Source organism: Copidosoma floridanum, unplaced genomic scaffold (assembly GCF_036245765.1).
Source record: "Copidosoma floridanum isolate Cflo_tuat_1 unplaced genomic scaffold, Cflo_Japanese_pri ptg000006l, whole genome shotgun sequence".
Classification (NCBI taxonomy): Eukaryota; Metazoa; Arthropoda; class Insecta; order Hymenoptera; family Encyrtidae; genus Copidosoma; species Copidosoma floridanum.
In genome coordinates, this window is record NW_028321883.1 from 9,773,903 (window position 1) to 9,791,242 (window position 17,340).

General features: G+C 36.3%; 1 protein-coding gene across 1 annotated transcript in view; it reads right to left on the bottom strand.

Moving 5' to 3' along the window:
* The window catches only part of Abl (tyrosine-protein kinase Abl), a 451,059-nt gene that overhangs the window by 289,024 nt on the left and 144,695 nt on the right, over positions 1–17,340 (bottom strand). Inside the window, 1 exon segment of the mRNA XM_089598684.1 lies at positions 1,118–1,248. Within this exon segment, the coding sequence (XP_089454810.1) occupies positions 1,118–1,248 (131 nt within the window).

Sequence of the window (17,340 nt, forward strand, 5' to 3'; positions counted from 1 at the left end):
TACTTTAAATAGTTATTTACAAAGTAGAAAAGAAAATAATGCAAGATATAAAAATGTATAGTCCAAGTTTTTAGTTTATACACGTAGTAATATGTTAAGTAATTTTAAATTTTTTGAAATTTGTTAATTTATTTCATTGTTAATATAAATGATTGTTGTATAAACTTTGGCTAAACTTTACTGTAGATATTCTTTTACATTCCCTATCTATTGTAATAAAACTATCTCAAAATGGCTAATTTTTATAAGGACAGGCTATCGGCTCGATCTTCTAGTAAATATATGATGCCATATTTTACGTTCCTAATATTATTGTTTTTCAAGTCGTATAAACATTAATTTTTACTGACAATATATTTGGCTGCTGAAAATTTTTTTTTCGACTGGTGCTGCTACAGGCGTTGTCATCTTACTAACTTGGAAATTTTCTCTATACTACGGGGCTCCGCTTCTTGCGCGTTTTACGCGCCAACCTCCTAAACTTTTTTGATTAAACATATTTTTAACAATTATTTAATCGAAATTGAATAATTAAATTTTTAAAATAAACCTAAGCTCAACGGAATAAAACGACCTCGATAAGCCATCGCTTGTCTACTTAATCTCATACGTACATTTAAATGTACTGCCTTTCGTACCTCACGACCAATCAGATCACGGCGTATTCTGCCGACAGTCACGTGATAATCATTCTTTTAGGACAAGATAAATTGAATATTTTAACCACGGTATGAACTTAATAATAACTTACCTACCACGATCAGTAAAACATCTCAATTGCATCTTGCACTATAAAACCAAGACTTGAAAAAAAGTATTTTTTCAATTCTAAATTGAGCTTCAATATTGTCTTGTACTTTTTTATAAAATTACAGCCAACATTTTTGTATTCAATACTTTTTAATAACATTTAATCGTAATATCAAAACGTTTAAAGCTTCAAGACTATCATTTCTGTTATGTTTCAGTCAAATGTAGCATGAAGATGTTATTTTTACCTGCACTCAAACCACAGCACTCTTTTTGGATTTGTATGTTAAAAAAAAAAAAATAAAAAAAATTCACACCCAAATAGAAAATCTGTTAAATTATTTAAAAAAATCTGTTTTAACATTACTTTAAGAGTTTTCACTGCAACTGTCATGCTGTACCGTTTCCACACCGCTTCATATACATCTCCATACTGTCCTCCACCTAGCTTATGTCGCATAACTATGTCAGTTCTGCTGATTTCCCATTCATCAGGTTCTGAAACAAAATAAGATCATTTGAAACTCATGATTTTTATACTCAAATGATTCAAGTTTTTTTAAATAACTTTATTAGTAACATTAAGCTTAAAGTTGGCAGATGATAAAGATTACGATACTTATAGTGTTAACCTAATAGTGTCAAAAAAACAGTTAATCTAGTACATAAACATTGATCCAAGTGTAACCCCCATCTTGTTGTAGATATTTTAAATGCAAAAGTAAGGTAAGATCTAAATTATATTAAAAGAAAAAAAACCTATTAGTCAACTTAGCGATGTATTCAGTGTTATAATTACAGTTATATTACGTGAATAGCAGTCTCACTTTGTGTGCTCTTGCATTGTAAAGGTAAGGAAGATCTTTTGTACATACCAAAAGAACAAGTTAATTATTTTGACATTTATTTCCAGACATTTAAACAAGAACAAATATTTACGCATATAAATAGAACGTGAGCTAAAAAAAAATAGTACACACAAAATATTAGAAATATGTGTATGTATCAATACAAGTAGGGATTCACCTTCCCGTGCACTACACGTGCTTACCCCCGCAATTGTTTACTATGCTTTTTCAGGTAATAACGGATATATTTACATAAAATATGTATTGATTTATTTGATTTAGTCAGTGCCCTCCAACGAATTTAAAAATTCAAGGTGATCGGTGATCCGTTAGGGGCGAGATACAAAAAATAGATAAATACAAGGTGTATTTAAATTTTCTTATGTTGATTTATTAATGCAACGTTACGCTGACTATTTGTGTCAGCCTCATCAGGCTATAAAATTAAAAACACAATTAGAGATCTGATAAAACTCATACACACAAATATAATTTAAAATATAAATTATTACCACAGGTACGCAAGAATTCGTAAGTATATTGACTTACTCGTCACCTGTCGAACTATCGACTGACAATAAATTACACAACACGCCGGCGCTTATATAGGCAAAGGTAGAAGGTTGATAGCGATGAACTGTCCGAGATAAGAAAAGTAAACTAAGCCAAAAGAAGGGAGCAAAAACAGAAATTTTTAATTTTTATGGGGGTAGTGGGGGTCAGTGGGGTTCGTGTGAATTGCCACACATAAACAACTTTATAATATAGTTAGATACATACATTTATATGTATAAATGTTTGTAATTGATGTTCAGGTATAAGCTTAAATCCAGAGGGGTTGACGTTCACTAAAACTTTTGATTTCTTTACTATTATCCTTCACCCTACTAAAAACAGCACTAGTTGCATTCAGACCTGCAAACGTAAGGATAACATAGCGTAAAAAAACTACCAATCTTTGGGGGTATAAGTAGTATACGAGGTTTTTCTGAAGACATTTTTTTAACATCATTTTTTTATACCTCTTTGAGCCTCTTTTGAGGCCAAATTTGCATTTTTGAGAGCATATTTACTTTACATTATAATATTTTTAGCACTTTGAATTGAATTAATTTTTAGTAGAACTGAATGTGTACATCATTCAATTTTATAATTAATTGCATCTTGCAATTTTCATCGAGTGAATTGTTATATAAACTTTTATTTTTAATTAAATTTGTTGATAAGATGTCTGGTAAAAGTATTGGATCTCCTTTTTGTTATTCTGTAACTATTTTCTCTCCAAATTTTGTTTTTGCTTCTTTTACCCTTAAGACCACAAAGTTTTCCCTAATGAGTTGTAACGGTACGTTACTCACATTGAAATAATTGAAAAATTTTTCCTCCTCCCACGTCAAAAAGAAATCTAAATTTTTATTTTAATTATTATACTTTGCGCTAGTTGTATGAATAAAGGGAAAGTACAACATTCTTGTTAGGGTTTTTTTTTTTAATTTAATTTTGAAGTAGGCGCCAATCCTTAACAGTAGCTGCGCGGGCCAGTCTACATCGCTACGAGGAGTCCACGGAGAGAGGGCCAACATCGTGCTATGTTTCTACACCAAGCCATGCCACACATGTGTATCCTGTAGCAAGCAAGAAAGAGATGATAAATTCACGCCGCCGAAAATCCGAGACCTACTGTTTTAACTAGCTCAATATTCAGTAACACTTTGCGGCAGACTTTTCCCTTGGCTAGTTGCAACAACTAGGTGTCTCGGAAACTCGTAGCATTAGTTCATTTTCGTACAAGACTTTTGTAGCGTGGCTAATTGAACGCCCTACGACGTTATTTTTCCACATACGAATATCTTGCTGCTCTTCTCTTTTACAAATTATTACAGATCTGATTCCAACATTTTATTTATTTAATTTTTTCAATAAAACAATATTACTGGTTTCATCATTGATAAAATTCCACGTCTTTGAATAATATTCGTAATAGGCGAATTGCTTTTCAAACAATTTTTATTTATGTAAATATAAATATAATTAAAATTTTTTTCTGTTTGTTTTATAGCCTGCGTGCTATCCAATGTAATCAGGCATAAATTTGAATATATCTCAATCTTTTGTTTCACTAATAATTAATCTGGGTACGATATATTTATTTATTCCTTTAGTTATCTCATTATCATCGGAGACACGAACTGAAGGACTTCACATAATAAGTCATATTTTTAATCAAGAAACCAATACATTATTGATTTGGTAAGTTCTGATAAGGGGCAGGGATTTTCATATACCTTTTCTGTGGATACATATCTACGGTGACGGGTCTCCGTATCATCCTTGATATTCCTTACCTTCTTACGTTCTCAGGATACTGCTCGGGATGGTTTAACTATTCTTTAGCATACAAAGATATATGTAATATTTCCAATTTACTTAGATAGTCATTTTATAGTGTTGTACTTTCTCTTTACGAATACAAAGCCAGATGTTACTAACCCCACCATTAACGAGATTAAGTGACTCGTAGCATAATCAACCGTGGCGAATGATTGGCATGAATTATTTTAGAACGTCACAGAGTATTTCTCTGATATTTTTAGTCGGGGTAAATCTTGGATTAGCTAGTTGAATTGTAGCACAGGCATCTTATGCTACCCGTATAACTGCGTCCAATGGACAAAGCTAACTGATTTATTAAATAATAATTAAATAGGGGGATCATGATGCATTACAAACATGCGCGAGAAAACTAATACAATGATGCGTAAAAAAATAAAATATAAATTTAAATACAATACTTACATAGCTAAGTATAAAACTGATTTACTATAAATGATCAGAAATTGAACTTTCATGAAATTTACATTAAATAGCAGAGAGTATGATGGACTGAGGTTAAGAAAATTAATAAGAAACACACGATTTATGAGCCACTGACGTAAATATAATTTGTGACTCATAGGAAGCAACTCTCGTAAGAAAACCCCTTACGAGGAAAAAAAAAACGACTGATACAAATTGATTTGATATAAAAGAAAATTACAACCTTTTTGAATTGGTGTGAAGATGTGCATGTGTAAGTAAAACACTTAACACACCGACCCAATACACTTTCCAATACATCTGCTTGTCTCTGCTCTACTCTCACGATAAAAACTCTCTACCTAGAGGAGGTCTTGCCACTGACTATCCGTGGAAAAGTGGAGAATTTCGGTAGGAAATGACTAGTACACACATGTTATACTCATGCAATAAAATACACATAAGCATAGAATTCTCTCCCAGATTACTAGTTTATTCATTTATATCAGATGAATCTTACAAGAATCCTTTTTACCTCCAGCCCTAACTCATAATACTGGCAGAGTTACATACACACCTGTACCCACACACCTACATCCAAACGCTCACACTAACACACTCACGCACACGCGCGCCCACACACATACACACACGCACACACACGAATATTCATACACGCAACCCAGAGAACGACCAGCTCCGAGGTTACAACAACCCAGCTCGATTGTGTGAATACCTATCCAAACATCCCATCCTTTCTCTCTCTCTCTCTCTCTAGCGCATTGCGTGGTTCATTGACAGGGTAGAACGTTCGATGGATTATCCCTTTCGTATTTTCGTGGCTTCTTCACAGCAATTGTGCCATTCCTTACCGGCCTTATCAATTGTTGGTTTGCGTCCTGCAAATTTCCTGCACTTTGGCGACGATCCATGATTGTCTCGCTTTCCAAGATGGCGCAGCTTGCCAGCCCTTCCGATGCGCGTCCGGTTCCAAATGTGGCGCATTTTGCAAAGGTTCAGAATGTTCTTATACTATGACAGGTGGTGGCTTTTTTGGAGGGTCGAAGATTCCTTTCGTCTATGCAATTAGGTTTTCAGAGGGGCTACAGTACACAGTCTGCTCTCCTTAAGTTGACGGAGGATATTCGCTTTGGGATGGAATGCGAAGGGTCACGATACTGGTACTATTAGATTTCAGGTGTGCATTTGAGTCTATGAACCACTCAGTCTTATTAAGAGCTACGAGCTTAATGCACTTTTCTGCAGATGACATGAGGTGGTTTCGTTCGTACCTATCTGATCAATCGCAGGCTCTTGTTGGTCTAGACGAAGCTCAGACTGATTTTCTTTCATGCACGTCACGTGTGCCTTAGAACTCCTCTTTGAGACCAATTTTGTTTCTAATAGTTATAGATTCTATTCTGTTAGTACTGTCTCGTAGTACATGTATACTTTTCGTGGACTAATTACAAGCAAATTTATAATGTAGGCCTTCGAAGCTCCCTGGGGCTGTGAGTAGAATTAATGAGGATATTGCAAGGGCTGTGGCTTGGTCGTCTGAGTTTGGCTTTCAAATCCATTTTGGAAAAATACGCACACCATACTTCTGGCCACTTGCCAGAGCTTCATGCGAATTGACACTGACGCCCTGCCTGTTTTTCTAGCTGATGGTAGAGTGACCCCGTTAGTTAGTTTGGTTAAGGACTTGAATGTGTCTGTCAGGAGATCTCTCATGGAACGCTCATATTGCATCAATATGCTCAAGGACTCATAGGGTGCTGTATCGTCTTCGGCCGAGCTTTAGGCGGGAGTACTTGCTTGCCGTATTTGCCTACAAGCTTTTGGCCTCAAGTGAACCTCAGTGTATTTGTTTGACCTTCTCTCTCAATTTGCAGATGAGTTCTATCGCTCCACACCTTATGATAGGCTGAATTTTATGATCCTCCCTACATCGATGTCGTCATACGCATCAGACTGTTCCCATGTGTTTGAAGTTTCAAACGTTGAAGCCCAACGAAAATCCAAAAAAAAAATTTTTTGTTTTTGTCGTAAATAACCCAATAAACCAACGGCAAAAGGTGTATAATACCGTAAGAAAAAAAAAAAAATCAACATCTAACCATTTTGAACATAATTATTAAAAATCAGAGTAACATACGTATGAAACAAACATTAAGCACTACACTTCTCAGTAATACATGGTGAAAAAAATTCAAAATAAATATTTCTACATACCTCTAGTTGTGAATAATAAATGAGGTACTTTATAGGCATCAGAAACATAACCTCAAAGGGTAATAAACTCCTGAAATTGAAAAAAAGTCGGAAAACAGACGTTTTTACGCTACCTACGTCCATTAGGGGCTGCGATAATTGTAAAACATATAAATATCATTACAAGGTACTAAAACTAATTGCCCTGATTTTTTTCAGAATTAGGAAACCTAACCTCACCGTGCAAAATGTCAAGAAATTCGAGAAAATAGCCTTTTTTCTGCCATTTTCGGTCATAGTCAGCCATTAGGGGCCCGTAAAGGGTCCGAATGATTTTTATTACTGTCTTTGTATCACATTTGGTACTTATAGTCATTTTTTGCGCTCGGAAACATAATCTCGTTTGGTTATATGATCTCAATGTTAGAAAAAATTCGAAAAAAAGACGTTTTTACGGTACCTACGTCCATTAGGGGCTGCGATAATTGTAAAACATATAAATATCATTACAAGGTACTAAAACTAGTTGCCCTCATTTTTTTCAGAATTAGGAAACCTAACCTCACTGTGCATAATGTCAAGAAAGGCAAGAAAATAGACTTTTTTCTGCCATTTTCGGTCACAATCAGCCATTAGGGGCCCGTAAAGGGTCCGAATGATTTTTATTACTGTCTTTGTATCACATTTGGTACTTATACTTATTTTTAGCGCTCGGAAACATAACCTCGTTTGGTTATGTGATCTCAATGTTAGAGAAAATTCGAAAAAAAGACGTTTTTACGCTACCTACGTCCATTAGGGGCTGCGATAATTGTAAAACATATAAATATCATTACAAGGTACTAAAACTAATTGCCCTGATTTTTTTCAGAATTAGGAAACCTAACCTCACCGTGCAAAATGTCAAGAAATTCAAGAAAATAGCCTTTTTTCTGCCATTTTCGGTCATAGTCAGCCATTAGGGGCCCGTAAAGGGTCTGAATGATTTTTATTACTGTCTTTGTATCACATTTGGTACTTATAGTCATTTTTAGCTCTCGGAAACATAACCTCGTTTGGTTATATGATCTTAATGTTAGAAAAAATTCGAAAAAAGACGTTTTTACGCTACCAACGTCCATTAGGGGCTGCGATAATTGTTAAACGTATAAATATTATTACAAGGTACTAAAACTAGTTGCCCTGATTTTTTTCAGAATTAGGAAACCTAACCTCACCGTGCAAAATGTCAAGAAATTCAAGAAAATAGCCTTTTTTCTGCCAATTTCGGTCACAGTCAGTCATTAGGGGCCCGTAAGGGGTCTAAATGATTTTTATTACTGTCTTTGTATCATATTTGGTACTTATAGTCATTTTCAGCTCTCGGAAACATAATCTCGTTTGGTTATGTGATCTCAATGTTAGAAAAAATTCGAAAAAAAGACGTTTTTACGGTACCTACGTCCATTAGGGGCTGCGATAATTGTAAAACATATAAATATCATTACAAGGTACTAAAACTAGTTGCCCTCATTTTTTTCAGAATTAGGAAACCTAACCTCACTGTGCATAATGTCAAGAAAGTCAAGAAAATAGACTTTTTTCTGCCATTTTCGGTCACAATCAGCCATTAGGGGCCCGTAAAGGGTCCGAATGATTTTTATTACTGTCTTTGTATCACATTTGGTACTTATAGTCATTTTTAGCGCTCGGAAACATAACCTCGTTTGGTTATGTGATCTCAATGTTAGAGAAAATTCGAAAAAAAGACGTTTTTACGCTACCTACGTCCATTAGGGGCTGCGATAATTGTAAAACGTATGAATATCATTACAAGGTACTAAAACTAGTCTCAAGCCCGTAAAACGCAGAGAGGAAATTTAAGCACTATAAAAAGATGTCTCATGTAATTTAACTTATAATACGACGACTTAATAATGTATTTAAAATTAATAATCACCATAAGAATGCATATATGTATAAGTATTATTTCTTGAGGTTTAGTGCATAAGCACACGTTCAGTAAGAGCTAAAGCTTTAGCTAAGCCCCTAATAGACGTTGGTAGCGTAAAAACGTTTTTTTTTCGAATTTTTTTTAACATGGAGATCACATAACCAAACGAGGTTATGTTTCCGAGAGCTTAAGATGAGTATAAGTACCAAATGTGATACAAAGACAGTAATAAAAATCATTTGGACGCTTTACGGGCCCCTAATGGCTGACTGTAACCGAAAATGGCAGAAAAAAGTCTATTTTCTTGAATTTCTTGACATTTTGCACGGTGAGGTTAGGTTTCCTAATTCTGAAAAAAATCAGGGCAACTAGTTTCAGTACTTTGTGATGATATTTATACGTTTTACAATTATCGCAGCCCCTAATGGACGTAGGTAGCGTAAAAACGTCTGTTTTCCGACTTTTTTTCAATTTCAGGAGTTTAATACCCTTTGAGGTTATGTTTCTGATGCCTATAAAGTACCTTATTTATTATTTACAACTAGAGGTATGTAGAAATGTTTATTTTGAATTTTTTTCACCATGTTTTACTGAGAGGTGTAGTGCTTAATGTTTGTTTTATACGTATGTTACTCTGATTTTTAATAATTATGTTTAAAATGGTTAGATGTTGATTTTTTTTTTTCTTACGGTATTATACACCTTTTGCCGTTGGTTTATTGGGTTATTTACGACAAAAACAAAAAATTTTTTTTTTGGATTTTCGTTGGGCTCTAACGTTTGAAACTTCAAACACATAGCGTTTACACTTATATTAAGCGACTATGGGATACTATTCCGTTGGGTATTGAATAGATTGATTCATTGGATGTTTTTAAGATGAAATTTTATCGCTTTTATTTAGAAAAACAAAGCGATTGACCGTCAAGCACGTAGGGGCTCATGAGATATATTTGTAACGTTCTAAAGCGCTTATGATTATGTTGATATAACTGCGTTAGCAGTATTATTCTTGTCATTGATTCCTATGTTTATTATAAGCCTGCGATCGTAGAGCCAATAGAAATAAAATTAAATGCAATTGAATAATAATGTAATTATAATTAGTTCAAACCGTTAGTCCTGTAAAATTAACTTGCGTAAAAATGTGTTATAGTTGCCTAAGATATATAAAATAGTAAAAATTGTAAAAATCTGTATACATCAGCAGTTGCTATTTTGGTGTAATATCTTTGGCATAATAATAATATAGCTTTCAAATCAAAATCAAAATTTCTCTCTCTCTCTCTCTCTCTCTCCGTCTGTAAATGCTCTATGGATTTGACGCACCCTTATAATCACAACCCCTAATCTCCAACTCCAAGAACGCTGACAGTGTCCCAGTCATACACATTTATCTACACATTCACTTTTTACCTTAACCCTCTACATCAAACCTACACACGAGCAATGTCAACTCTAATACAACCTACAAAATTCCTTTCCCGTACTTTTTCACCAGCCACTAACCTCACTTTGCCACACGCTACTATACCTCTAGACAAGCCATCTCCAGGATAGATCTCCACGTCATGCCCTCGTGGTGTTGCCCAATATCCTTGAACTTCTCGAGACTCCAAAGCTTCAGCTGCACTAGACAGATAATGCCTCTCGAAGATCACCATGAGCTGGTGGACGGAAGGTTTCATGACGTCTCGATGGCACACACGTACGATACCCTTCCCTCTCGAGAGCTCCCCAAGAAGTCCTCTCAGTCTCGCTGCACGCAGTTAACTCTCTACGAAAACTACTCTATCTCTTTCTATCCTGTATCCTTTTCATACGACCTAGCTTGCACACTTCATCTTCTTGTTCGACTCATATTCCCTCAAACTTAACATGCATCCTTAGTCCTAGGACAACATGATTTATATAAGACAGGAAAAGTATACTTAACAATTTCGACAATCACTTTTAATCGAAAACACACACACACACACAAAAGTGGGGCTTCGCCTTCCTGCATGCTTCGCGCGCCAACCCCTCCAATGCTTTATCTCAAAATAAGAGTTGTATGATTCAATATAACTACTTTAAGTTTAGTCTTCAATTATGAGTTATAGGATTTCATACTTAAAAAAAATAACGTATATTAAATATAAATATTTCGCATCACAGTATACTATACAACGAATTATATTTAATAAGAAAGATAAGATGATATTGCTTAAATATCTATTTGTTGATCCGTATACTTGATCCATCTCGGATCCAATACACCAAGCATGTGTTCAGAATAGATCCTACACTGATGATTCTTTTTATTCATGATACTATAAGGATCAAATACAGGCACTCTACTTGAAGATTAAACTAAAATACTTTAATGTACATTGAATACAATAGAGAAACACGGTCAAAAATTTTAATGCACAGTAATTGGGTCATTTATCTTTACTGTAATTAACTAAAACAATAAGTTTCGGCTTTTTGGCGATCTGAGACACTTCTGTCTCACGCTTTATGGATTAATCGTTAGTAATGAATAGGCGCTCGTTTAATGCGTATTTAAGGCTTTTATCTTATGTATAAATACTTATCTATCCACGAGATGACATACTTTTGCCAAAGATTCTCCCAAATGTTTTGCACCAAAGGTACTTTTACCTGGCATATTTTGTCGATCATCGTATGCAATTACCTGAATGGAAACAACCTCAGTCATTCTGGATGATCATAATTCAGTCCAGATTCATGGTATTTGTAAGAATTAGAGTAAAATCACATAGAGCACGCAATCTACAATGTAAAACCACTTAAGGACATTCATTATAGTTGTAGGGGAAATGTAGAGAGTGCAGTGAGGGGGGAGTGAGCATGCGGCAGCACCGGCAACTGTTTTGCATGCATTTGTATACCTATATTCATAGGCGTTTGACACTGTTTTTTATTTAATTGAAAAAATAACTAGTCAATTTCTCTGAAAATTAAAAATACTACCAGTATTATGGTATAGCGCCGTGCAAAAAAAAATTGGACGAATTCTATCAACCATTTTCTCATGAATTTCATTTTTATGTGTTTCTTCCATAAGGTTACATGTTAAATTGAAGTTTTTTCAACATTTAATATCTAAAAAACAGTGTTGCAAAATGTTCCAAAATTTTAAAGGTTCCCTACTCTCCTTATAGTTCAACTACTATTACATAAATTGTTAAATAAAACAGGTAAAATTTCACGATGCTATTACACGATTGAGATAATAATTAAGATACTATATTATATTTAGATTCCAAAGTATACCCATTGCAGTGTTTTTACGTATCCTATGTCTCTAATCTTTACTTTCCTTGTTATTTTTGTCGTCAAATTACCATCCTATTTCCCCAAGTATGCAAGTCTTTCGTGCGGGCCCCTTGCAAAGTTTCCCTTAGATGACTGGGTGATCCATCTTACTGGGTGCTATTTACAGTGCTCAGCGATTGTCTCAAGCATACTCCAGCTAGATAATAATTAAGATATTTTAGGCTAATGACAGTAGGTGCTGCAAAAAGTATTTTAAGACAAATGAAATAAACTACATGTAGTGTAATCCAAACATAGATGTGAATTTTATAGGTTGAATAATAATACAAAAATGTTCTAAGTAAAATATTGGTAAACAGTAGGAAGAATAGAAGTGTACATTCCTCAAAAAAATTCTAACAAGTTAAGAGATAAGTACATTGTACGTGATTTTTGTGATTATAAGAGAAATGCTACCAAAGTCTGTTTTGGAATGCACAAAAGTTATGTCATTTGTAACGGCGCCGCCGTTTGGGGTTAGCGGGAGTTTTGGTAGAAAGGAGAGGGCACGAGATGGTGCAGAAAGAGAGCAGAGAGTTAGAGAGACCAGCTTGGGATTGCTAGCGAGCCGGACGTGCGTGGAGAGTTAGGAAGCGGTGAAAGGAGCGAAGAGGTTAGAGGTCTAGATGGGTGTGTCACCAGGAGCCCGAACCGCGAGGATAAACATTGCCAGTATGGGATATTGAGTCACCCGGGTCAGCGCTACCAAGCCAATCCAAAAGAATACTTGGCTGGTGGGGACGCCCACTAGTTCTCACATCTCTAGAATGCGCTTTTCGACCTTGACTTCACACTCTGTAGCCATCAGGAAATAAAGTAGGTCTGCTCCTCATTAATTGTGCGAAGTTTATGTATTAGCTCGCAAGGTCCACCCACTGCATACGACGCGTAAGTTGTACGCCAATTGTAGTTATGATTATATGGGGGACAGCGGTTTCACCACCGAGGTTTATTATAACGTACACTCGTTATTTTTATTTTGTTTTTTATCAAATCATTGTTACTGTCGATCTATTTGTATTCTTTAATTTATTTAAGTAAGCTAACAATCAAATTAGGCACATTAAACGTAAAGGAGAGTAAGTGTGCTAGGCCACGCCACGGTGGTCACAGGGATCATCCGCGGACGCTACTCTTTCCCTCGAATTAGCAGTTGTGCAATTCGAAGAGTTCGGTAAGCACGGGGGGAAGTGAGCTTTGCTCATTCACGGACGGAGGCCACAATTTGTCTGTTAGTTCGAAAGTTATTGTTAATAGTTGCTATGACAACTCTTGTTTTATTTAAAATAGATCTTTAAAAGATTCTGTGTCATTCATCCTTCGAAAGTCAAATGTTAAACGCTGTCAATTAATAAAAATCACCATAACTTTCTAAAGCTCTCTCTTGTTTTCATTTTAAGCGAGATTGATCTGTAACATTTAGTGCCGAAACCCGGGAAAACCGCAAGCGTGTTAAAAATGAAGACGACACTTCCAAGATCTCTGTCTCCTCTGCTGGACAAGGTTAGAAGGCTGAATGGAGAAAATACGTTACGCAACCCTGAAGAAAACGATTCCTCTGCTGCAAGAGAAGCATCAAGCTATGACAAGATGGAGTTTTTGTCACCACCATCTCCTGCGTCTTCGCTTTTTGGAGACCTTTCTCAACGTTACAGAGATGTTCCGGCTCGACCTCCTGTGGAAGTCCCCGAGCTTCCGGTGGCTCCGTCAGCTGCGTGGTCTCAGGCGCCTCGACGTCCCCTGGTCCAACCTACTGTGGAAGTCCCCGAGCTTCCGCCGGCTCCGTTAACTGCGCGGTCTCGGGCGCCTCGATGTCCCCTGGTCCAACCTCCTGTGGAAGTCTTCGAGCTTCCACCAGCCCCATTATCAGCGCACACTGGAGCGCTGCCTCAACATTACGCAGACCAACCCCTAGAGTTGGCTTCAGAGGATGAAGACGATCTACTGCTCATCCTTGATGAAGGGTGCTTTGGAGAGTCTCCTTTGCCGCACTACGCCAAACCTGTGTCCAGTCAAAGGCCTTATCAGCGTGATTTGCGTACTTCAAATCCTGCATTTTCGTACAGACTTCCTACAGTCAATTTTCATCTAACACCACACTATCCATTTGATAAAAATGCAGAATTTGTCGACTCTCGTAATAATCATTTTAGTGATTATATCAACTTCCCGCAAATGCACAGCACAGCACACAATCAAAACCCAAATGTAAATCTCAACCAATCCAACAATAATACCATGGATCGATTACTTAAAGCTTTAGAAACTTCCTTTTCTGCAATTAATCCTTTAAATCACAACAATGAAAATTCCAGGCTTTTGAATAGAATATCATCTTCGAAACATTTGCCTTCATTTCCGGGAAATCCTCTGAATTCGTTGAGATTTAAACAAAGTTACGAGCTTTCTACTAGGATAGGTAAATATAGTGACGGTGAAAATATCTCGCGTTTGTGCGACGCTTTGAGGGAATAAGCTTTAGATGCATCAAACTCTTTTTGCCGCGGGTAACAGTACTCAAAACATAATGGATATGCTTGAGATGCGATATGGAAATCCCAAATTAATTTAAAAAAAAAATTGTCAAAGAGATGAAAAATCTACCAAGCTTAGAATCACAGAATGTATCTTTTATAGAATTTGCTACTTCCCTCAAAAAGTCTGTAACAGATATAAAATCTTTGAATACTATAGGCTATTTACACAGTCCTGAAATTTCAAAAGAAACCGTGGGAAAACTTCCTCACTCGATGATTAGCAATTACATCAAATTTGAGGCCTTCAAAGATCAAGAAGAATCAGATGTAGAGAAATTATCTGAATTTTTATACCAAGAAAGTTAAATGATGCTTTCCGCTGGTGTAATTACTTTTCCTTCAAGTGAGTTAGTTGGTAAAAAAAATCTGATAAAAGTGCCAAAAATATTAACACCTCTGGAAAATTTGTATACGTGACTCTTAAAACTCATGAAAAAAAAGAGTGAAACTGATCACGACGAGTAATCTACTGCCAGACGTAACGTTAGTAGCGTTCAATTTAATTCGTCAAAACGTTAACGACATTCGGTTAATTCAAGGCCATTGACACATGTATCTGTCGATCCTAGAGATCAAGAAGCTTTAACTCCTTTTTTAATTGGTTCTTCTTCGGGCGCAATTCGGTTTAGTCGTTTAGATTTTCAAGCAGATTGTACTCGTAAACAATGGCTAATGGCCCAAAATTTTGCGAATGCATTTTGGCAACGTTGGCTTCGCGAATATCTGCCGACACTTTTTCCAAGGAAAAAGCGGCATGAAAAGGATGACCCCTTAAAGGTAGGGGACATAGTTTTAATTTTAGACGATAACGTGGCTTGTACTCACTGAAAAAAATGTGTGATAATACGAGTAGTCGAAAGTAGACATGGACAGGTACGTCTAGCAGAAATTCGCACAGCCAACAAAACTTTAGAACGTCCAGCAAGAAAATGAATTCGTTTTGCTAAAGCTTAAATGTTTAATTTTGTCATATTAGGGGGTGGGAGAATGTTCTCGGTATTTTTATTTAGTTTTTTATCAATTCATTGTTATTGTCGATCTATTTGTATTCTTTAATTTATTTAAGTAAGCTAAAAATCAAATTAGGCACATTGAACGTAAAGGAGAGTAAGTGTGCTAGGCCACGCCGCGGTGGTCACAGGGATCATCCGTGGGCGCTACTCTTTCCCTCGGATTAGCAGTTGTGCAATTTGAAGAGTTCGGTAAGCACGGGATGAAGTGAGCTTTGCTCATTCACGGATGGAGGCCACAATTTGTCTGTTAGTTCGAAAGTTATTGTTAATAGTTGCTATGACAACTCTTGTTTTATTTAAAATAGATCTTCAAAAGATTCTGCGTCATTCATCCTTCGAAAGTCAAATGTTAAACGCTGTTAATTAATAAAAATCACGATAACTTTTCAAAGCTCCATCTTGTTTCAATTTTTAGCGAGATTGATCTGTACTAGTACTCATTTGTTAATCTGATAAGCCCGGTCGAAATTACATAAGGCAGGACATAAAGACACGCCTTGTTCCCTGCGTCATTCCCCCCACGTACCCTGTAACACATTATACGTAAATGTATAATGAATTACAGTATTACAATCATAAAAAACGATCAACATATACAACATTTTAGGAAGGGAGGCAGGAAGATATGGAAACGTCTATACGCCATCGTGCGGCAACATAGCAAGCTCGCATCTTTATACAGTACGAGCGAGGGAGGTAGCAAGCAAGCATGCACGGCAAAATACTGTAGTGCATCAGTTGATTGACTAAAAATCAATTTTTCATGGTTCTACCAAGGTAAAAATGTAATTTAGATTGTATTTTTATTAAATAAAGTTTATCTTGACTACGCAAATCGTATTAACGAGATAACCTCTATATTTGTAAGGGTGTCAACATTCTATTTTCAAAGAGGTTACATTTGTCAATTTTTGCGACGTTATCTTATAAAATATTTTGTATGTATCATAGATGGCTGCTGTCATAGTGCAAATAATAAAAATAAAAGGTTAAGGAAAAGAGGCAAACATTAATGTGGTTGACAATAAGATAAAAAAAACTACTCTATGAGACTTTTTTTCAACAACAGGGTATGTGTCGTACGAAGTAAATGGAGATATGTTTTTTCGCCCTCAGGTGGTTTTGGGAGGCTAATACTTCCTCGGGCGAAAAAGCAGTTTTCCGGAACTCGTTCGAAAAGTCTCCTTTACGAACCTCGTTACGTCCCTCGCCTTCGGCACGGGCTGCAAACCTCTCGGTTCGCAAACATAGACTTTTCAAACTCGTAGGAAAACTACTATTTCGCTGTGCCTATTCGCACCGTATATTCACGAACAAGCATACACTTTGCTCGCTTCGCTCGCTCGGAAAAAAAAACTTGGACCCTTTAAGTACCGGACAGTAGAGTTGCCCACCGCGCACGCGTATCCTATATCCACGTAATTACGTGGATATACGGTGCGAATAGACACTACGTATATTTTTATTGAAACCGATGAAAATTATATTTTCCACCCTCGGGTGGTTTTGGGAGGCTGGTACTTCCTCGGGCAAAACAGCAGTTTTCCGATAGTCGTTCGAAAAGTCTCCTTTACGAACCTTGTTACGGACCTCGCCTTCGGCTCGGGCCGCAAACCTCACGGTTTGCAAACAAAGACTTTTCAAACTCGTAGGAAAACTACTATTTCGCAATAGTGTGCGGAAAATAGGTGTTTTCCGCACTGATATAAGAGTGGAAAATCGATTTTTCTACATAGTGTGCGGAAAAGGTCGTGGAAAAGGTTTTTGTCGCACAACTTTTCCGCATACTGTGCGGAAAAACCTTTACCACACACATTTTCCGCACACTGTGCAGAAAATGTTTTCCGCACACTATGTGGAAAAATCGATTTTCCACACTAATATCAATGCGGAAAACACCTATTTTCACTCGTGGCCGGTGACGG